Source organism: Anticarsia gemmatalis, chromosome 28 (assembly GCF_050436995.1).
Source record: "Anticarsia gemmatalis isolate Benzon Research Colony breed Stoneville strain chromosome 28, ilAntGemm2 primary, whole genome shotgun sequence".
NCBI lineage: Eukaryota > Metazoa > Arthropoda > Insecta > Lepidoptera > Erebidae > Anticarsia > Anticarsia gemmatalis.
The window spans coordinates 1,252,368-1,274,525 of record NC_134772.1 but is presented as its reverse complement, the minus strand read 5'-3'; the positions used below and the strand labels follow the sequence as shown (position 1 = coordinate 1,274,525).

Below are 22,158 nucleotides of genomic sequence, written 5' to 3'. Positions count from 1 at the left end.
ATTCTTTCAGTGTTAGATAGCCCATTTATCGAGAAAGGCTTTAGGCTATATAACGACACGCTACGGCCATTAGGAGCAATGTACCAGAAAAAAATGTTACAAAAACGGGGAAAGTTCTGACCCATTCTCTTATGTGACGCAAGCGAAGTTGCGCGGGTCAGCTAGTAATGTTATAAGGGGCAAGTTTGTTGCCATATACCGGGCAGGTTACTGAACTTTGTGCTACTATTGAACATGTTATTTTAACAAGGACCTCGGTGGCTTAGTTAACAATAACAGTGCGGGTCGATCTCTGAGGTTAAGCTACGCTTGCCGAGGTTGTTCTGTGGATGGGTGACCATTTTATTCATAACGAGTTCCTCCGTATCTCGAAAGCCACGTTAAATTGTGGGTCCCGGTTGTAATTTTCAAAGATCTTTGACAGTCGTTTACAGTAGTCAGAAGCTTGCAAGTCTGACAACCAGTAACCATGGTAACTGTGTTGTGGAGGTCAGATAGACAATCGCTCCATGTAAAATACTGATATTCAGCTGCAACCGGTGAGACTGGAAGCAGACTCGAACATAGTTTGGAAGAAAGGCTAGACTGATATTAACAGTCTAGAATAACAATCGTTAATCGGTCAAAGGGCTTTAAGACTCGAACAATTCATATACTAGATTGACTATTATTTTATTTTCGTATATTAGTAAATATACGAAAAAGAAGATTACTTACCAAACCGGCTGTAGTCAAAGTTCTTCTTGTGCGGCGCGGGGTGTCGCGGCGGTCCGGGCGGGCCCGCGCGCGGCGCCGGCACGTCGTGGCGCACTCTGTGAGCCATACTGAAAGCTTTACTTTAGTATTGTGTGCTACTACATACATACATACAAACATACATACTAAATAAATAAAATTATATGAAGTACAGTCCCACGTAAGTGGTTGCAGGTTCGAGCCCTAGGCAACACACCAATGGCTTTCCAGTTGTGTGTGTATCAGAAATAATCACGCCTAAACTACTGAACCAATTTGCATGAAATTTGGTAAGTATGGAGATATTTTAATACCCGAGAAAGGACTTAGGCTACTTTTAACCCCGGGAAAATGACGCATTCCCTTGACAAAATTCAGGTTGCGGACGAAGTCGCGGGTAAAAGGTAGTAAACAATAACCCTCTTATTCATAAAAATATATCCAGTTATGAAAGGCTAATAAAGTGTTTTGTTTCTTTCACTCCTTAGCGAAATGAAAAAGAGAACACCTATTATAGTAGCATTTTAACTAAAATAGGTTTATAGTGTGTTTATGAACAAGAGGGTTAGGTTATACGAGTAATTAGCGGACCCGACAGACGTTGTCCTGTCTAATAAATTAAAAATTTATTAAAAAATCATTATCCAGCGGACAAAATTGTGAATCTAAACCATTCTCAGATCCCCCTGAACACACACAAAAAATTTCATCAAAATCGGTCCAGTAGTTTAAGAGAAGTTCAGTGACATACACACTTACAGAAGAATTATATATGTATATGTATAAAGATTAGTAGTATAGTCTCACCTGGGTATAGGTATCAGCTCTCTAGGGGGGTGAGCGTGATGCGGATGTGGATGTGGGTATTGTGGGAACGGACCGGCGCCTCCGCACCAGATGTCCGGCGTCAGCGGGTTGTACTCTGAAATATAACAACATTATATTAGGTCGGGGAAAGTCTTTTCGCATTATAGCATGTATGAACTTGTAATAAAATCTTTTCTCTACACAAAAAAGCTCGATATTTGGGTACCTCACGAGCTCACTGAAAGAAACCTAATGAACCGTGTACTCATTTGTGATTCTTGAAGCCAAAGAGATTTTATTACAAGTTCATACATACTATAATGCTACTACTAGGAGCTCGTCGCTTAGTTAACGACAGCCGCGTGCATCGATCTCTCAGGTTAAGCTTCTCTTGCCGAGGTTGTTCTGTGGATGGTAGACCATCTTACTCATATCGAGTTCCTTCATGTTTCGGAAGGGTCGTTAAATTGTGGGTCCAAGCTGTTTTTATCAAAGATCTTTAACAGTCGTTAACAGTAGTCAGAAGCTTGAAAGTCTGACAACCAGACTCGTGTTATAACCCACTTAACTGTGTTGTGGAGGTCAGATAGGCAGTCGCTCCATGTAAAATACTGGTATTCAGCTGCATCCGGTGAGACTGGAAGCCGACTCCAACATAGTTTGGAAGAAAGGCTAAACGACTCATGACTGTGGGTTACTTCGCCCTGACCTAAAGGGTATGTCTTCCTAGAACTGTGTACAAAGCTCATATGTGATGTAGCGGTTACCGGGCACGGTGGGCGGCAGCGCCAGCACGGAGGACAGCGCGGCGGCGGCGTCCTCCAGCACCACGGGGTCGCTGCCGTGGTCCCACTGGCACAGGTCGCCGCGCATGCAGTACCCCTTCTCTGTATAAACAACACAACATCTATACATTAATACGTGAAGTGCATGTCGGGTGATCGCTGGGCAAAAACAACCATTGAATGGGTCCCAGTTGACATAAAACGACAACGCGGAGCGACGTGTTTCCGTTCCGTCACACTCCTTGTATATAGAAACTATGTACTTACCGTCAAAATCTCGACAACGTCGTTTGTAAGCGTCGTTGTGATCGAGTCTAGCTTCATGAGGCGATGTAGAACGGTCACGAGACCTGTCGCGAGATCTGAAACAAGCAACAGAGTTTAGACTCATATTTACTACTATTTAGATATATAATTTAATAACTAGCTTATGCTCGCGCCTTCCGCGTCCGTTATTTTATCCTCTTGGGGAGAGTATTAATTACAATTTCAACATTATTAACGAAGAAACTGTTTGAGCTTCGATGAACCTTTTTCATTTCTGTTACCTCGAGTTCGAACCTGCTACCACTTGCGTGGGAGGCACCAACTTATACCAATCGCTATCACTGCTCATAAAGTAACCGGTATTTAAGACCACTATATCACAGTATTTTGGCAAATAAAGATGATAACTTTTAAACTCTCGCGTTGCATGTTTAATGTATAATAGAATACGGGAATTAACGCGAATACGCATTTTACCTTAAAAACGAGTGCAACCTGCGCCGAAACGTTAGGCAGTTTAAGTTAGTTTTTTCTTTTAGTTTTTTTTTTAATTTTATTATACATCAAATATCAAATAAATATGATTTGATTTGATTTAACCCATTAATGGTTGCCGTGCCAATTTGGGAACACTTCATAATTTGTGCAAAATAAATTGGATATTTATTCGTTTCCATTTTGCAAAATTATTAAGTGTTCCCAAATTGGCACGGCAACAATTAATGGGTTAAACAGGTGAGGTGAAAGTCAGACTTACCGTTCCCTGTCTCTAGAGCGGGACAGTCTGTCGCGGTGTTCCCTGTCCCGGGACATCCTGTCTCGCTCCATCTCGCGGGGCATGCGCAGTCTGTCCCTGTCACGCTCGTGGTCGCGGTCTCGGGGCACTGGCGATCTTGATCTGAACACAAATAAACAGTAGTTAAAATAATTATCCCATAGTTTAAAACAGCGGAGGTGGGGCGAAAGTTCTAAGGATAAAATCAATATAATATAAACCATAAGTCCTATGACATGTATGTAGATTAAAACATGGCAGCTTAACGACGGTACTATATTCAATGCTGTTTTGATCCAAACGCCAGTTTAGAGTATTTTTAATTAATTTATTAGCAGTATCTTCGCCGCGTTTCTGGTAATTTTCGCTAGATTTTACCACTGTTAGTCAATTGTTTCGTTACAGAAAGAGAGAGATTTCGCCTCGAAGCCACTTCAATAGATAAGTGCGGACGTAGACCTTTGTAAAAATAACTCTACGAATATGCCACTGGTACTTTTACAAACATACAGACAAGGAACACAAATTACAACCAGACCCAAAACAACTATTTGTGGGTCGCACAAATATTTCTTCCGTATGGGAATTGAACACAGGGCCTCCCGACTCACTAGTAGTGACGTGGCGACCACCACCACTGCGCTAAATAGACTGTTCTCATATAAACATAGAGACCATCAACCTAATTAATTAATTTAGAATAAGTTATACTTTGTATGTATTAGTCTATTTATATTTTAAGTTGTATTTTTTTTATTGTATTACTATGGGCCTCAGTTGCCTGAAATAAAGCAATAAATCCATACTAATATTATAAATGCGAAAGTAACTCTGTCTGTCTGTCAGTCTGTTACTCAATCACGTCTAAACTACTGAACCAATTTGCATGAAATTTGGTATGGAGATATTTTGATACCCGTGAAAGGACATAGGCAAAATGACGCATAATGGGAAAATTAAGGTGGCCGACGAAGTCGCGGGTAAAAGCTAGTAAAGAAATAAATAAAAAAAGAAAATAAAATATTACTATACATACCTAGATCGACTGCTCTGTCTTTCAAGGGTCGGTAGTGGCGGACTCCTGTTCCTATAACGACCGCGCGGCGATGGTGATCTTGATAGCGGTCGTCTGTAAAGGAAGAACAAGCAATTAGTATATTTTTTTAATTAGGTTGCCTTTACCAGTCATTTTTAATAACAAATATACCCCACTCACAGCTGTTTTTGTTATAATTTTACAAAAACAAAAAGTGGAATTGGTTGAGCTGTTCTAAAGTTGCGCTCACCGGTCTAAAAATTATCTTTGGGTTAAGCAAACTTTAGCAGGTCATTCCATAGATGGGTGACCGCATAGTGGTGTTTAAACTGGGTGTCTCCGTGCTTCGAAGGGCACGTAAAAAGTCAGTCCCGGTTGTTGTCAATTAAGATAACAGTCGTTAAGTCACGTCAAAGGCCTTCGGTCGGCTTGAAGAACTTTGATACTAGGTTGACCACTAACCATACGATAAGAAGAAGACCAGAGAGGTAGGGACTGTAAGATCATAGTTATATCGTGTACCTTCTGACGTCATTGTTGTGTTCGTTGTCACGGGCATGTCTGCGGGCGCGGGCACGTCTCTCCCACGAGCGGGAGCGACGCCGGCGACGATCCTCTTTGTCACGTGTCTGTGTACAATACATATTAAAGTTTTAGTGAATTTTAATATTGTTTATTGCAATTCTTTTTTTTCCTTCAAAAGACAACTCCCGCACTAAGAACTACTCTTGTGTCGTGGGGACTTTTACAACATACAAACAACGGACACAAAATACAACCAGACCCGAAACAATTATTTGCGGATCTGTGTGAGAATCGAACCCACGACCTCCCGACGCAGTGGTATCGACGAGGCGACCTGAAGCACTGCACCACGGAGGCGGTCAAAGCGATACAGAATCGTATTGTTACACAATCGCAGGCAAGTTTTTGTCAAATAATGTACTAACCGAGTCTCCCCTTCTGTCTCGTCTTCTGGGTGGCTGGTCTACTGGCTCTTCTAGTAGTTCAGTCAATGGTAGCACCTGCAATACAAATATTTTTATATTAATTAAGATACATACATATATACAGTCCTCTATAAAACTACAACCATTATTGAGTGACTGATTGAAACACGCAGAAACTTGAAATTTCAGGTTTTTGTATTTGTCTTCAAGTTGCTTCATATTATGATCATTTTTTTGGGAAATGTACATAAAATTGGACATTTCTATATTGGAGTCAGCTTCCAGTCTCACCGGATGCAGCTGAACACCAATATTTTACATGCAGCGACTCCCTGTCTGACCTCCACAACCAAGTTACCTGGGTTATAACACGATACCCTTCGGTAAGATTGGTTGTCAGACTTTCAAGCTTCTGACTACTGTTAACTGGACTACACTGGCTGGCTGTTCGAGCTGCAAAGACTAGTTACCTTGACGAGCGTGTGTTCGTTGAGCGGGTGTCGGTCGCGCGGCGCGGGCGCGGCCAGGCGCGCGGCGCGGTTCAGCACCACGCGCGGCGGTGCTGCAGCACCCGCCAGCGTGCCCGCCGCCGGGGAGCGCGCGCGGGACTCCGCCCCCGAGCGCGGGCCTGCTGCTGATGTTGTCGCCACGCCGGGGGGCGCCACTGCGGGACAAAGATACAATTATTACATCTAGATAAATACGCATAAACATGAATACTACTGTAAGGTTGTATTTCAGAGGAGTACCGATGATAGAAGTGTTTATAATATAATACATGTATTTATTCAATTATTCCGCTTTACGCAAGAATATCCCTCATTATACCAAACTCAAACATAAATAATCCCAGTTTGACCAATTACACTTGCTTAGAATATCCATGTCCCATTATTAGAAACAAAGCATTCTCATGTTTTTACCAACACCACTTTAATATATTATTATAATCAGAAAAATCAGGTATCATGAACAAATTGAACACGCATCTGAAATCTGGACACCGTACATGACTCGCTTCATCTCACTCTAACAAATGAAGGTTTTAAACTACAGAAAAGAATGGAACAACAAAATATTGGCTATTTGTACTAAGGTCAAATTCCTACCATCATTATTCATCGCCACGTGGTTCTCCACGGGCGGCTGTGGTTCCTTGGGCGGCAGTTCCTCAGGAGGGGGGGTCGGCTGCTTCTTCTCCTGACCAGGCTTCAAGTACTCCTGGGATTCGAGAGACTTGAACAGCATTTCAACGAACGGTTTTGTTTCTGCAAAGATGTTAGACTAGTTAATGATTTTCTTTAGGGTAAGTACTTTTGCACTTTGCCCGAGCCTGACAATCAATAGTCACATACCCTACTGATCGCGCCACGGATAGCACAATGTGCCCGATAAATGGCAATAGACGCGCCCCCTATTACATGGGACTAACATTGTTAATAGCAAAACATGGGTATATTTCATCTACATTGCCTTCGAATATAACACGCGTGATATTATATCCTACTAATTATAAATGCGAAAGTTTGTGAGTATGTACGGATGTTTGTTACTCTTTCACGCAAATACTACTGAACCGATTTCGATGAAATTTTGGTATGTAGGTAGCTGAAGACCCAGAATAACACAGACTACTTTTTACCCCGAAGTTCCCGAGGGATCGGGATTTACACGGGAAGGTTTTCCACGCGGACGAAGTCGCGGGCGGCCTCTAGTCTAAATTAATCCTTTACCTTACCAACTCGAAGAAATAAACATCACCTAAATATAAAAATGCAACGTGGGAGAGTAGTTTACATTAAAATCAATCAGTACCAACAGTTTTAGCACAAAAACATCTCTTGCTGAGAACATTTATGTGATTGGTTGTATATAAATAGACATCGTGGGTGTAAAGAATGCATGAGTAACATTACCAAACGGATCTGTACATGCAAAATATAAACTTTTGAGTAATACTGACACGAGTTATTAAATAAAAACATATACATTACATTAATATATACAGGGTGTCCCAAAACTCAACGATAATCCGAGACAGGATGAAAGGCCAAGTCATACCGGTTCTAGGAAAAATAAAAAAAAAAATCCATATCACTTAGTTCAGCAATAATAGACATTTTTCCAAAAAGTTAAAATTCCACACCCTTGCTCGCATTTTCAAGTTCTGTGATCACCAATGTCACAATTTCTCTGGGTTTTTATGAATTTCGTGATCTTCATTAAATATGCTATTAATCGTAAAACAAATTTATGCACAAAACATTGTTAATTTCATAAAAAACGTTAAGTTTTAGTGAGTCATGGTTCACAAAAATATCGTTAGTTAACTTTGACGCTTCATATTGAAAAAAAAATGTACTACACTACCCTTGGCAAGTTATTTCAAAAGTTGGCGCATTTAATCAAGATTTCAAAATGGTGTAACACTTGCCACTTTTCTTTCCATTACAAATGTTATTTTTATTTGAACGAAGAGTATCCTCGCAGATGGATCGGACGCAGTAGTTCAATTTTATGACCTCCTCGTTCCCCCGTTCAAAATCCAGTAGATATTTTTGCCTGAGAATGCTTAAAAGAAAAAGTCTATTTGAAATCAATACAAAATCTATCAGAACTTCGCCAGAAAATTGATACAGCGTCAGAGGAAATAAATGCAAGGAATTTTGCTTGACTGGTGCAAAGATCTTTTGTATGCCGTTGCAGAGCCTGTATTTGTGACAGAGGAAAGCTATTATTTTTAGTAAAGAGGTAATTGAGTCATTCCATAACCAATATTTAATGTAAAAAACATAAAAGGTTATAAGAATTAAAAAAAAAACAATGAACGAACCGTCATTATTTTTTCATTATTCTCCTTAAACTAAAGTAATCCCAATTGTTTTCCTCTGTCATGTCACAAATACAGGTTTTGCAACGGCATACAAAAGATCTTTGCACCAGTCAAGCAAAATTCCTTGCATTTATTTCCTCTGACGCTGTGTCAATTTTCTGGCGAAGTTCTGATAGATTTTGTATTGATTTCAAATAGACTTTTTCTTTTATGCATTCCCAGTCAAAAATATCTACTGGATTTTGAACGGGGGAACGAGGAGGTCATAAAATTGAACTACTGCGTCCGATCCATCTGCGAGGATACTCTTCGTTCAAATAAAAATAACATTTGTAATGGAAAGAAAAGTGGCAAGTGTTACACCATTTTGAAATCTTGATTAAATGCGCCAACTTTTGAAATAACTTGCCAAGGGTAGTGTAGTACATTTTTTTTTCAATATGAAGCGTCAAAGTTAACTAACGATATTTTTGTGAACCATGACTCACTAAAACTTAACGTTTTTTATGAAATTAACAATGTTTTGTGCATAAATTTGTTTTACGATTAATAGCATATTTAATGAAGATCACGAAATTCATAAAAACCCAGAGAAATTGTGACATTGGTGATCACAGAACTTGAAAATGCGAGCAAGGGTGTGGAATTTTAACTTTTTTGAAAAATGTCTATTATTGCTGAACTAAGTGATATGGATTTTTATTTTTATTTTTCCTAGAACCGGTATGACTTGGCCTTTCATCCTGTCTCGGATTATCGTTGAGTTTTGGGACACCCTGTATAGGAGAGTACCCCTGTTTTAAAACTGTACCAAATTGTCAGGAAATACGAGATATCGTAAGCAATCTTAAATTTTCATCGCATTTACTAATAGAGTATTGATAACCAATGTCTTTTCGAAGTTGTGTGTACTAGCATTTCCCCGCGACTTCGTCCGCCACCTGAATTTTCCCATAGCCTATGTCCTTTCTCAGGTATAAAAATATCTCCAAACCAAATTTCATGCAAATTGGTTCAGTAGTTAAGTCGTGATTGAGTAACAGACAGAGTTACTTTCGCAGTTATAATATTAAGTATGGATGGATTATGGGTTGAGAGCACCCGTGGTGAAGGACCCCTAAATTGGGACAACCGCGAGGCTTGCGGCTTGCGGTCCATGCTTCGGCAGATATCCCACTGCACGCTGCAAAGCGGAAGCGAGGGCACACGTGGTGGTTTAGTATGCTCGCCCTTATAACAGAGAGTCCCACATAAGCCTGCACTCTACCCAGGGTGTAGGTGTACGCATAAATCATTCCCAAGGTTAAAAAAAAAAGCTACAGATGTGTGAGGACGAGATACTGACCCTGTTGCAGGAAGACGTCGAGCTGATCAACCATGACCTCCCGAAGCTCGTCGAGGGGCTTGTCCTTCTTGACCAGGGCGTACACATATTTGGCGAGCGCTGCTGGGTCTGCATCACAACTGGAAACAAAGAAACATCGTTAAAACACAAATTATTATTTTATCAACCACATTGTCAATATTTCGGCGATTGAAAAGAGTGGCCGTGAATTCCTTGCTAGCTCTTCTCGTAAGACTATCTCCTTTCAGAGCTATTGGTGGATTCACGTACATTTTTACGTGCTGTAAGACGCACGTGGGTCACTGGCCTCAATTTCTTGACTATCAGAAAATGGATTCGATTTTTTCTCCAGTCCGGGATTTGAACTTAGATCTTTGGCACTTGCATATACTAGGACGTAAGGCTTGTTACACGGTTCGCACATATTCGGTTCGGCAATATTTATCGAACGACAAAACCGACTCGACTCATGTGTTTGGCTTGTGCCAGTCGAGTTCATCCATACTAATATTATAAATGCGAAAGTAACTCTGCCTGTCTGTCTGTTACTCAATCACGCCTAAACTATTGGACAAATCTGCATGAAATTTGGTGTGGATATATTTTGATACCCGAGAAAGGACATAGGCTACTTTTTACTCCGGGAAAATGACGCCATCCCAAGGGAAAATGGCGGACGAAGTCGCGGGTAACAGCTAGTCTACACATATTTTGTTTTTGCCGCCCGGCTAGGCCGAACCGAATATTTGTGTAGCAATCGTAACAACTAATCTTATACTTATGAAAATATCTCAAAAAATCATGAACAAAATATAACACAATTCAATACAGGAATCAAAACCACTACAACAAGAAAATAGCTTAGCAACAACCATTAACTTTACAGTGCAATCAGAAGCTATATTCTCCATCCGGTTTAACAGTTAATAAATCATAGTTAGTGTGACTAGAGGTAGCGGAAACCGTCAGATTGCTGGTCAAGATATCATAATACATTTTATAGGTATAATAGACGACGATTTGGGTCAAATGACAAGTTTTATGGGGTCAGGGACGGAGGCAAAGTTTTCGTGGATAAATAAAGACGACAGGCAGTGTGACTTTTGCCGAAATGTCGGGAAAATGAAGGTTTTGTATGTATGTTTCCATTAATTCGGGAATAATCCTACTAATATTATAAATGGAAGTTAGTGAACATGGTTGTATGTATGTTTATTACTCTTTCACGTAAAAACTACTGGACGGATTTTGATGAAATTTAGTACACATAATTTCATAATATTTGTGTTTTAAAAAACAAACTCTCGCACTGAGAATAGCTCCTGTGTTGCTAGGGACTTATACAAAACAACGGACACAAAGTACAACCAGACCCGAAACAACTATTAGTGGATCACACAGATTTTGTTTTCCGTGTGGGAATCGAACCCACGACCTCGACGTGACAACACTGATAATGACGTGGCGACTACCTTAACTGTTGCGCCGCAGAGACAGTCTGATAATGATGATAATGACGGATGAAAAAATATTGCAAAAAAATATAGAATACACGACCAAATTCATAGTACGGTCATTCCGCAAGTTAAATAAATAAAAGTGAAAGGTTCTAAGATTTCTTCATAATATATTTTCCTTACAAAAAACATGTAAGTATCTTTATTATATCTTACACGTGAACATTTATCACGTGCGCGCTAATGTCTTGATAAGACATTATTGTATAAGATTATGTAAATATATTACATTATTGTTAAGTAATCGCCTGTTTGTGGATAAAACTGTTACTGCGTAGTTTCATATTAAAGTTAAGCAACTGTATAAAAGGTCGGGTTTTGGATGGGTGAGCGATATAACGGAAGCAGCATTTAGTACCGTGATATTTCTGGGCTCGGATCTCCTCCCAGTATTAGATAGGCAAGTTTTCCCCGACACGTCATGTCAACACTTGCTATTATTATGAAACTTTTTGAAACTTGGTATAATAATATGAGAATCTATACTAATATTATAAAGCTGAAAAGCTGAAGAGTTTGTTTGTTTGTTTGAACGCGCTAATCTCAGGAACTACTGGTCCGTTTTGAAAAATTATTTCAGTGTTAGATTGTACATTTATCGAGGAAGGATATAACATTACGCTACGACCAATAGGAGCAGAGTACCAGTAAAAAATGTTACAAAAACGGGGAAAATTATGACCCATTCTCTCTTATGTGACGCAAACGCAGTTGCGCGTGTCAGCTGGTTTAAAGACATCCCCTGAATTTGTCATGAAAAATATCGATCACCAAGTCTATCAAGCATTTTAACTCAAGATGAGCAACCGTTGGCAACACCGTAACTATTAATAACAAATCCGTGTGGCAAGACCGGTTGAAGTGCACTCTATAATTAGATCACGTTAATTAAACCACTTGCTCTTTAAATATTGTTTTATTTTTGATAGCGGCGTGTGGTGAACTTTTGATTTTGTTAGATGTATCGAATAGTTTTCTTCCCATCGTATGGTTAGTGGTCAATCTAGTGTAAAAATTTGTTCAAGCCGCCCGGAGGCCTTTTGACGTGGCGTAACGACTGTAATCTTAATTGACCAAGACCGTAATTTTACCTGCCTTCCGGAGTACAGAGACGCTCAGTTCAAATACCACTATGCGGTCACCCATTTATGGAATGACCATGCCAAGGTTTGATTAACCAACAGATCGTTTACGGACCGGTTAACGCAACTGGCTATAGGAACTTCAACGAATAGGATTTTATTACAACCATACTGAACTTCTAGTCCTACTTCCATACACTTTTCAGACTAGACTTTTCGGTCCAGCCTAGGATTCGAACCTGAGACCTTTGCGCAGCAGTAGTATAAACCACCGACCGCAAAACAATGGCAATCAAATCCTGAAAATGTCTACCTTTCAAATGCTGAAAGGGATTTTTCAAATACATTTCATAGCTTTTGGAATTTGGATATTTCATATCTCTCTTTACAACACTCTAAAACACAGTATAAAATCGAAAGATCAATTCAAGGACAATATTAAGTATTAATTTTGTATTAAAACATGATTACAACACAAACAAGTTATAAACTCGTATTTCAATCTCATTATGACCCACTTATTGTTTGATTGAGTATAAAAATTCTGCATACATTAGTTCAATAACATTACAGTGAGTGTACTGAATAATTAATGATAAATATATAATATAATTAGTATAGTAATTTTTTTATATTCTGTGTTTCGGAAGGCACATTAAATTGAGGGTCCCCTCTGCAATTTTCAAAGATTTTGGACAGTTGTTAACAGTAAAAATCTAAAATCAAATCATTTATTCATTAAGGTCAAATGCTGTCACTTATAGGTAATGATACAGAGAGTGAATTTACCGCCAGTTCGGAAAGTGAGATTAGTCGGTAGTAGTCAGAAGCTTGAAAGTCTGACAACCAGTCTTACTGAAGGATATCATGTTATAACCCAGGTAACTGGGCTGAGGAGGTCCGAGAGGCAGATACTGCATGTAAAATACGAGTTTACCTAGAATACAATAGAATTTGTACACTGTTGTACCCATACTCAGTTCTCTTAGCAAAGTCCCACCTTTAGAAAATACCATGCCTTTACGGAGCCACACTAGTCATCTGATGTATTATTGTATTTACCTCCACAGAGAGGGCTATGCTAATTACATATGCATTAAAAACAAGATTTTTCCTCAATAACTTGCGATCTGTATAAATGACATCATTGCTTGCAACATTATTTCTTTACTGGACATAAATGCATTTAAAAAAATAAAAAGATTTATTACATAGACTTGTACGGTCTTTACAGTTGATCTTACATGAGGGCTTCCTTTTAAGTAAAAGATATACCTGGGATGGGAGGAAATATTATGTGCATTTGGATAAAACAATTATTTAGATAGATTAGCCTACATTGTCTTTTACTTGAGCAATGGTTTTAGGCCGTTTTTAACTTTGTTTTAGATGGATTACCTTTATAATTATTTATTACTTTAAAATGGCATAATACTTTTCATATAAAATTTTTGAACAAAAGTAAAATCAGACCCTAAGTATAAATTTATTAGGTAATAGGTTCCGTGAATAAAGCATGGGAAGTTTGTAGGATAGTAGCAAGTGGTTTTTTATTTTTGGTATTAGCCTACTCCTATAGAAAAATAAATGTGTATATTATGTATTTTTTTACTCAATATTAGGTATAAATATATGCAATAGTAATACGTAGTTAGTAAGTGCTAATTAATGGGAAGTAAAGTAAATTACTTAATAGCTACTAACAATGTTTATTGTTACAAACAAAGATAACTAATTTTCCCAATGAATCATAAAAACTCAACATAAAATTGTTGAGTAATTATGCTGTAACTTATTAATTAAATTGTTATTATGATACAATCAAATACAAATTAGGTAGTTTATTTAGACCAAATACACCCAGATTGATTGAATTTGTAAAACTATTGGATCCTGCAGACTTTTTGCATAGATGATGATATACTAATTAACTTACATAAAGCAGGGGCCGAAACAAGTTCCGAGGTCAAAAATACTGATTTTACTGACCAAAAATTCAAAAATACTGACCAAATACAGACCATTTCTAAACCGTTTTTCAGGTGAACGGTGTGAAATAAAAAAAAAATACAGTCGAATTGAAAAGACAAAATCCTTTTTAGATGTCGGTTAAAAAGATTATTTTCGGTTATTGGTCTCCATCATCCCCATAGTCAACCAGCACCGCCTTTTTATTGTGTTAAAGAGCTTTTTCTATTGTTAGTAAAGTTTTCGATCTGGTCTTACGAATTTTTAATCAGGTCTTACGAATTTTCAATCAGGTCTTACGAATTTTCAATCAGGACTTACGAATTTTCAATCAGGTCTTACGAATTTTCAATCAGGTCTTACGAATTTTCAATCAGGACTTACGAATTTTTAATCAGGTCTTACGAATTTTCAATCAGGTCTTACGAATTTTCAATCAGGTCTTACGAATTTTCGATCAGGTCACGTGTCCGGACGCGAGTTTAGAAGTTTTTAAAAATTACAGAAAAGTGTGCAACGGCGCTAAAAAATTTTCACTTTATACTATTGATTTCAAAAAAATAGTAAATTTTAATTTGCTATTCTATTGAAGTCATGTGATGCTGTAATGGATGTATACATATATTACGTAGATCATCCACATAATATCGAGCATCCAAAGCAGCCCTCTGATATCATTACTGGGCAAATCGAGAATGTAAGATTGGCCAACAGCTAAGGAAAACCAAAAAAATATCGTTGAGTTTGGAAAAATACTGACTATACTGACCGATTTTCAAAAATACTGACTTTTACTGACCAGGTCCAAAAATACTGACTTTTACTGACTTTACTGACCTGTTTCGGCCCCTGATAAAGCTGGTAAAAACTAGCACTGAATAGTAATACAGTATTTTGTCTCTATCACTCATAAACAGTTTTAAAATTGATTGAAAGTGACAAAACACAGTAACTGATCAGAGCTAACTTGTTTATTAGTAAGACAGTACATACATCATATTATTATCATTCTATCTTTTAATAGAGAACTACACATAAGTCAGTCCAGTAGTTTTTGAGTAAATAACACACACATTTACCAATTACACACAGGCAAGTGATCTCTGAAGCTTACTATGTAAAATTTATTTTGAATAATATAATCTTTTTTTTTAACTGAGCTTGCTAGTTGTTGCTATTACATAGTCTACCTAAGAGTTCTCTTCTCCAGACATACTGCATTACACAAATTTTACTAAAATTAGTTCAGTCATGTTTTCAAAGATGGAAAAGTAACACTTTCACATTTATATCATTGGCATGGATTAGAGAAAAATAATGATAATTTATCACCTTTTAAATAAAAGGTGATAAATTATTATTATTATTTTTATTTTATTTTTATCACCTTTTGGTTTCTATGCAAAATTTTGTTATTTTCTTGCAGATAAGCGCTAATGATAAGACATTGGCAACAGTAGATAAGAATTAAATTTTTGGAAAAATACTGCATTACCTAAATTAATGTTTTTGTTGTTATACCTAATATAAATAGGAATATTATGATAATTTTAAGTTAACAGTTTATTCTTAAAATCATAATTTACTGTAAATGTTGAGTAGTGCTCACTCTTTAGTGTGATTCATATGAGTTAAAAGATTTTTTTAAGCAGTATATATTTAATGCTGAAAAGGATACTTTTTAAAACTTTCACATAAAGAATCAAAATATGCCTAGTTTATGGAATGAAAATAATCATTTTTGACAGATATAATGTTGTACTAATATTGTATTGACCAAAAAGACCAAATATTTGGTCCATTTATAGTTTTTTGATGACAGATTAATTTAAACAGTCACTCTCATTAAGTAAATACTGGATTCAAGGCCTAATTCATTCCTAATTCTGGGAAGAGAACTTTGTCCAGCAGTGGGAAAGTCATGCATTAAATTTTATTAATTTTATTTTTTTTATTTATTTTATTTATTTGTTAGCAGGCATGCAGTTGTATACAACTGTTGTATTTGTTAATACAGTTGTATTTACTTTTTAAGTAAATAATGAAATATTTTCACAGAATTATACAGTTATTAGACATATTACTTACTGCTATTATCTGCTCTGGACATAGAACGTAAGTGTGAGGTATTTAGAGTAAAAATATGAATATAGTAAATAAAAGTGATGAATAGTGAGGTTAGAATATTAACAACAGTTAAGGAAGGATAGTTACTGAAGGAAAGATGGATAAAATATGAAAATACATCATCATTGGCCTGTAGTTATCTATTGCAGATGATTTAAGTGGCTTCAGGGAGAATTATTGCAGTTTCGTACGCTAGGAAAAGTGTAATGTCAAAATTATAACCTATGAAACTAAGTTTCAGATTATACAGTGATTGTTACGTGTGAACAAACATGGTTTTTAATATTTTATCGATAAAACTAGGCATATTTCCTCATTACATGTCAAAATAGATAAAAATATGGTGATAAAATGATTAAACCAAAACATTGAGAAAGAAGTCTTGAAAAACCAACCTATATCGCTTGAAACTACGTTGGCATCATACCACAATAGTTTTTTTTACTTATGCCTGAACGAAATCAATGAAAAAAGTTGACTTCTCAAACTGAGCTCAACTAGGCTAAACTTATTTCGTAAAAATTTCTCCGAATGACGCATTATCGTTACTGAATACGTATCAATTATGATAATGCAAAGTGAATTTAAAGTTTATACATGCGAAGTTGTGCTGAATCCCTCGGAAACGCGAAATTATGCGACATGTGAAAAACGTCAGATTGTCAAAGACGTGACTGAAATTTAATCCCTTTCTCAATCAATGTTTTGTTTTTTATTCAAATGTATGAGCCACAATATAATTATACGAAAAAATGAGCATTATAGTACAGGATATTCTAGAAATTTTGTCGTACATGTAAATAATAAAATATGGCAGCGGATGTACTTACAGGGGTTCCAATATGGAGGTCAACCACGACTTGAAAGCGTCAGGATTTTCAATAATCATCTCGTTACTGCAAATATATCGTCCACAAATGACAATCCATTCACGGTGCACTTGTTTTTGTAGTTATTTTACAGTTAAAACAAACGCAAATGTAATTAAATCACTTGAAAATAAACGTCCTTCACGTATCACTATACACTTCACTTTTATGTAACTTTTTTGATGAATGTTGAAATGTCTGCAAAGGAATAGAGTTATTCTGCCGATTTCTGCCTATCCAATGTTGCCAGTGTTAAATATTTAAATTCTACTATGGCATACCGAAAGAGTATCGTAAATGTGTAGAAAATACCTGTATGAATAGATTTTTTTAAATGCGTTGAGTTTAATTTCGATAATTTTTAGGTTTCGTTGCAACTTTTATGATAGATTGTGTTTTCTGAACATTTTAGTTTCCTATCCATTTATTATCTGGCCTCATTGCTTGCCGTTGCGTTGCGTTTTTTCACTTTAAATATAGGTATTTCATTTAAAATACAAAATGCTGAAATTAAATAAAAAAAATACAAGTAACAATATAGGGAATGCTAATGAAAGAAATAATTTATTATGTATGTCAAAGGAACATTTAAAGCCTCTTATTTTTAAACGAATGCCTTTTATTACAAACATATTTAGTTCATTAATATTTATGGAAACAGAAAAAAAAGGTTTGTTAAATAGGAGCCTCTTTCAATGTTTCTTTTAGTATTTCTTATTATAGCAGTAACAGAAATGCATTACCAGCAAAAATCTCTAATATATGGGTACCTACATAAGATACAATCTGGTAAACGGACAACGGCGTCTCAGTGGATGGGTCCTCTTTATACCCTTTAGGTACGGATACTGCTAGAGCAACATAGAAAATCAACAAAAAAAATATTTTCCGTTCCTGGTACAGTGTGTCAACAATATTATTATTTCTATTCTCATTAACAGAAGTTAACATTTAAGGGACCTCTAAATCTGTGAACCCAAACAGGCTCGACTTTAGAATGCAAATTTGATCTGAGTATTGGTAACTCTTTCCACTTTACTTAAACACACTTTTATTGTTCATCATTATAATTTAGCATCATAAGTTAACATGATTTAAGTAGGTACTGTACTAGTTATATTTTATTTGTCCTTTGTGTCTTAGAGAGTTTGTCTGCTATTATAACAATAATAGGCGCTCACAAGCCGGTAGCAAGCAAAATGTACGCATCTAATACTGTGCAACCATTTAAGAATTTATTACTTAGAATCATCGCACATCTTTGTCCTTGCGTGTCGACTTTTCGCTATCAAATACTGTAGGTAACAAGATTTCGTGATTTCAACATCATATCGGTATAAAATTATAAATATATTGTAATAAATAATAAAGTTATTGTAATGTCTCACCAAAGGAAATTGTACCAAAATGAACAGGACTGATTAGAATAAAAATTATCCTTTAACTCAGAGGTTCCCAAACTATTTTCATCTAACGCCCCCTTTCAAAATCAGTTATTTTGTAGCTCCCCCATTTATTTTTCACCGTATAAACCTCAATAACGTATGTATTAGTTTCGCCTGGAGATTATTTAAACCTATCTTCTAAACGAGACTTTTTTTTACCAGAGAGATAGATTAGGTACCTACATTAATAATCGTGCGTTCGGTTTGTGTCTTCGGAGGTGGGGACCTCACTCGCGACACTTGAAGATACGAATATTCTTCAGTGTTTGATACCTAACTAAATATCTTAATTAAGATATAAATAGCGTTGTGAACGTTTATATTCATACAACAAAATAGGATAAAAATGTAAACTAAAAATGGATATTGTGTACTTGTGTAGTAGGAGAATTTTAATTTCAATTAATTTTAAAATAAGAAGTAACTGAAGTTTCATATCGCCAAGTAATTAGTAAGTAGTTTTTTTTGAGCCCCTCACCGCCCCCCTCTAGATCTTCATCGCCCACAAGGGGGCGTTATCGCCCACTTTGGGAAAGACTGCTTTAACTAAATGTTCGCATTCCTTTTTCCAACCAAAAAACATTTTAGAATCTGGCAACATAATTGCCTTGCGTTTAAAAATAAATTACCTATTTTTACAGTTTATTTTTATTCCACATTAATCTTAGAATCTTATCTTGTAGAATATTAGTAGCATGTTGTTAAGTTCCATTTATCAGTAATTAGAGATAAATAATAATCATAATGACCGTCTATGATGATAAAGTCAAGGTGTATCTATTTATTAGAGATGAAACGGATAGTAGTTTGGCCGGATACCGGATACCGGATATTCGGCAAGCTACTAGGCCGGAGCGCCGGATATCCGGCTGCCGGATATTCGGCCCTTTATTGCATTGACGCGATCAGTTTGATTTGAATATTCGCGCGGTGAACGAGATCGGAAATATTCACGCGCATTCGGCGGACGTAAGCGGAATCGGGTCGACTCGGGGGCGTTCGAGTGTTATCGCGCGTGTCAATTTGTGTTTGTTTCTCAGTTCGTTTGTTGTTTATTTCGTTGTTTATCACTTGTCGTCGTGATTTTATGTTTGAATTCTGATAGATTAACAAGAAATGTCATCCTCAAAAACACGATCGCTAATATGGCAATATTTTGATTTAAACAGTGACGATAACAAGTACGCGGTATGTTTGTTGTGTCACGTTAAAATTTCTCGAGGTGGTGAAGGAAAAAAGGCAGGTACGTAAGTTTTAGAGGTTATGTTTTTGCTTCAATTGAACGAAAAGATATGAAAACAAAAAAATATGTATATTCTTATATTCTTAAACTGATTTTGTTAATAAACAAACTTAGTAGGTACCAGTATAACAAAATTTTGGTCAATGTGTCGTTTCATTTTTATTTTCATTACGTACCTACTACTACGGCCTTACTTGAAATTAGTTTAAATTATTTAAATAAAACGACATTCACCAATTTTATGAATGCAAGTTTATGACTTTAGCTTTTTTTTTATTGATGTACATTGTGAATCGGAAACCTTCAATATTTTAAAGTATGTTTTTTTTTGTCATTTATTAGGTACTTCAGCGATGAGTAATCATTTGAAGTCCAAACATCCAGAGGAGTTTAAATTGATAAATAAAAAAAAAACTGGTGAAAGTTCAAAGCCTGTTACGGCTCCGGTACATGTCGTTCCCAGCACAAGTGCATCGTCATCATCAGCAGAAAAACAACTAACACTGTCGGAATCGTTTGAAAGAAAATTACTTTGGAATGTAAATGATGCCAAAGCCCAGAAATATCATTATTTAATTTCAGAAATGATTGCTCTAGATAACGAGCCGTTCAGTATCGTAGAAAAGGTTGGGTTTAAAAGGCTTCTAGAACAAGCGCTACCTCGTTATGAATTACCAAGTCGCACTTATATTTCTCAAAAAATTGTGCCCGATATCTACAATAGAATTCACGACAAAATTAAAACAAACATTTCAAAAGCTATTGCAGTTTCTGTTACTTCTGACATTTGGACCTGCCTGCACAATAGTTCCAGCTTCTTGAGTTTCACAGCCCATTGGTTGTCTCCGGAATTTCAACTGCAACACGGCGTTCTTGCTATGAAACCGTTTTCAGGATCACACACTGGAGAAAATATAGCAAAGGAACTGAACGCTATTGCTGCTCGCTGGGATATTGATAGAAATAAAATTCATTTACTAATCCATGATAGTGGCGCTAATATGGTAAAAGGAGTTCGAGTTGCAGAGTATGATTCTGCTAGATGTTTCATACATTCACTTCAGCGAGTTGTTATTGAGGCAATGAAGGTCCAAGCTGAAGTATTAGACGTGATTGCTACTGGAAGACGTCTAGTAACTCATTTCAATCATTCAAGTTTAGCACAAGAAAAATTGCTTGCAATTCAAAAGGAGTTACATTTACCGCAGCATCAGTTAGTGCAGGACATCAACACGAGGTGGAACTCTACCTACTACATGGCAGAACGCTTGTTGGAACAAAAAAGGGCTATCTCTCTTTATGTCGCTGAACATGACACACTCACTAATTTGACGATACAACAATGGGGCCTAATGGAGCAGTGCATAAATCTTTTAAAACCATTTGAAGAAATAACGAAAATTACAAGTTCTTCTTCAAGCCTTTCCTGTATATCCGAGGCGATTCCGCATATTTCTGCATTAAAAAAGTATTTAGACAAAAATGAGACTGCACAAAGAACACCAGACTTAGCTCGTATGAGAGCTTCTTTGAAAGCTGAATTGGAAAGTCGTTTTAAATCCTTAGGAGATAATCCAAACTACCTAATTGCTACCTTTTTAGACCCAAGGTTCAAGTCAGATTATTTAGGAGTTCTTGAAACTGAAAAAGCCCGACAGAAAATCATGATAGAGTATATAAAAAACTCTTGCGAGGAATCTTCTTCTGACGGTGAAAGATCATCGCCATCTTCAACACCTGCTAAACGAATGAAAGAAGATGAAACTGGATCCAAGGTCACACGTGAAGCTCATGACACTTTTTGGAACTGTTTCGATGAAGTGGCAAAGGATAATAGTAGTGAAGGCCACGATCAAGAAAAACAAAATCCAATTGCTAACGAGATTGACTTTTTTTTAAAGACATCTCGAATCGATCGCAATCACGACCCATACATTTGGTGGTCAGTTAATCAAAATCAGTACCCGCAGTTGTCAAGATTTGCTAGAATTTATCTTTCAGCACCTGGCAGTAGCGTTTACAGCGAAAGGCTATTTTCAGAAGCTGGTCTGGTATACGAAGCCAAGCGAAGTCGCCTCTTACCAACAAACGCGGAAAATTTGGTATTTATTCATCACAATTTGCCACTTGTTAATTTTGAGTATTAAACTAATAAATATTAATTAATAAAACAAACATTTTTGATGTGTGTGGAGTATGATTTGCCTTGTGTAAAAATTTAACTATCCGGTATCCGGCCGGATACTGTATTACTATCCGGTATCTGGCCGGATAGTTAAAACAAGGCCGGATAGGCCGGATACCGGATAGTTACCGGATATCCGTTTCATCTCTACTATTTATTGCAAGTATGAGTAAATATCCCTTTTTCGAG

The 22,158-nt window shown here is 36.7% G+C and overlaps 2 protein-coding genes across 10 annotated transcripts in view; one reads left to right on the top strand and one right to left on the bottom strand.

The window, feature by feature from the left end:
• The window catches only part of swm (Zinc finger protein swm), a 36,429-nt gene extending 19,125 nt beyond the window's left edge, over positions 1 to 17,304 (bottom strand). For 6 of the 9 annotated variants that reach the window (XM_076132612.1, XM_076132615.1, XM_076132613.1 and 3 more), the window contains exons 1-12: positions 17,058 to 17,304; positions 9,534 to 9,652; positions 6,465 to 6,623; positions 5,826 to 6,019; positions 5,356 to 5,430; positions 4,928 to 5,034; positions 4,406 to 4,498; positions 3,352 to 3,492; positions 2,595 to 2,689; positions 2,310 to 2,429; positions 1,543 to 1,657; positions 718 to 824 (exon numbers count right to left, since the gene is read on the bottom strand). In XM_076132612.1, coding sequence (XP_075988727.1) covers positions 718 to 824; positions 1,543 to 1,657; positions 2,310 to 2,429; positions 2,595 to 2,689; positions 3,352 to 3,492; positions 4,406 to 4,498; positions 4,928 to 5,034; positions 5,356 to 5,430; positions 5,826 to 6,019; positions 6,465 to 6,623; positions 9,534 to 9,652; positions 17,058 to 17,116 — 1,384 coding nt within the window. In that variant the 5' untranslated portion in view covers positions 17,117 to 17,304. The remainder of the gene's footprint in view (positions 1 to 717; positions 825 to 1,542; positions 1,658 to 2,309; positions 2,430 to 2,594; positions 2,690 to 3,351; positions 3,493 to 4,405; positions 4,499 to 4,927; positions 5,035 to 5,355; positions 5,431 to 5,825; positions 6,020 to 6,464; positions 6,624 to 9,533; positions 9,653 to 17,057) is intronic. The other 3 variants (XM_076132614.1, XM_076132617.1, XM_076132621.1) reach the window with 1 other exon arrangement.
• Positions 17,305 to 19,322: 2,018 nt separating this feature from the next.
• LOC142984858 (zinc finger BED domain-containing protein 4-like) lies at positions 19,323 to 22,117 on the top strand. The gene is made up of 2 exons (XM_076132714.1): positions 19,323 to 19,784; positions 20,127 to 22,117. The coding sequence occupies exons 1-2, from the start codon at positions 19,658 to 19,660 to the stop codon at positions 21,929 to 21,931; spliced, it is 1,932 nt and encodes a 643-aa protein (XP_075988829.1). The 5' UTR covers positions 19,323 to 19,657; the 3' UTR covers positions 21,932 to 22,117.
• Positions 22,118 to 22,158: the final 41 nt, after the last annotated feature.

Bases quoted from the DNA above. Each gene is read 5' to 3' on its own strand.
- LOC142984858 (XM_076132714.1), top strand. From the start codon at position 19,658: ATGTCATCCTCAAAAACACGATCGCTAATATGGCAATATTTTGATTTA. The intron at 19,785-20,126 runs GTACGTAAGTTT...GTCATTTATTAG, and splicing joins TGGTGAAGGAAAAAAGGCAG to GTACTTCAGCGATGAGTAAT.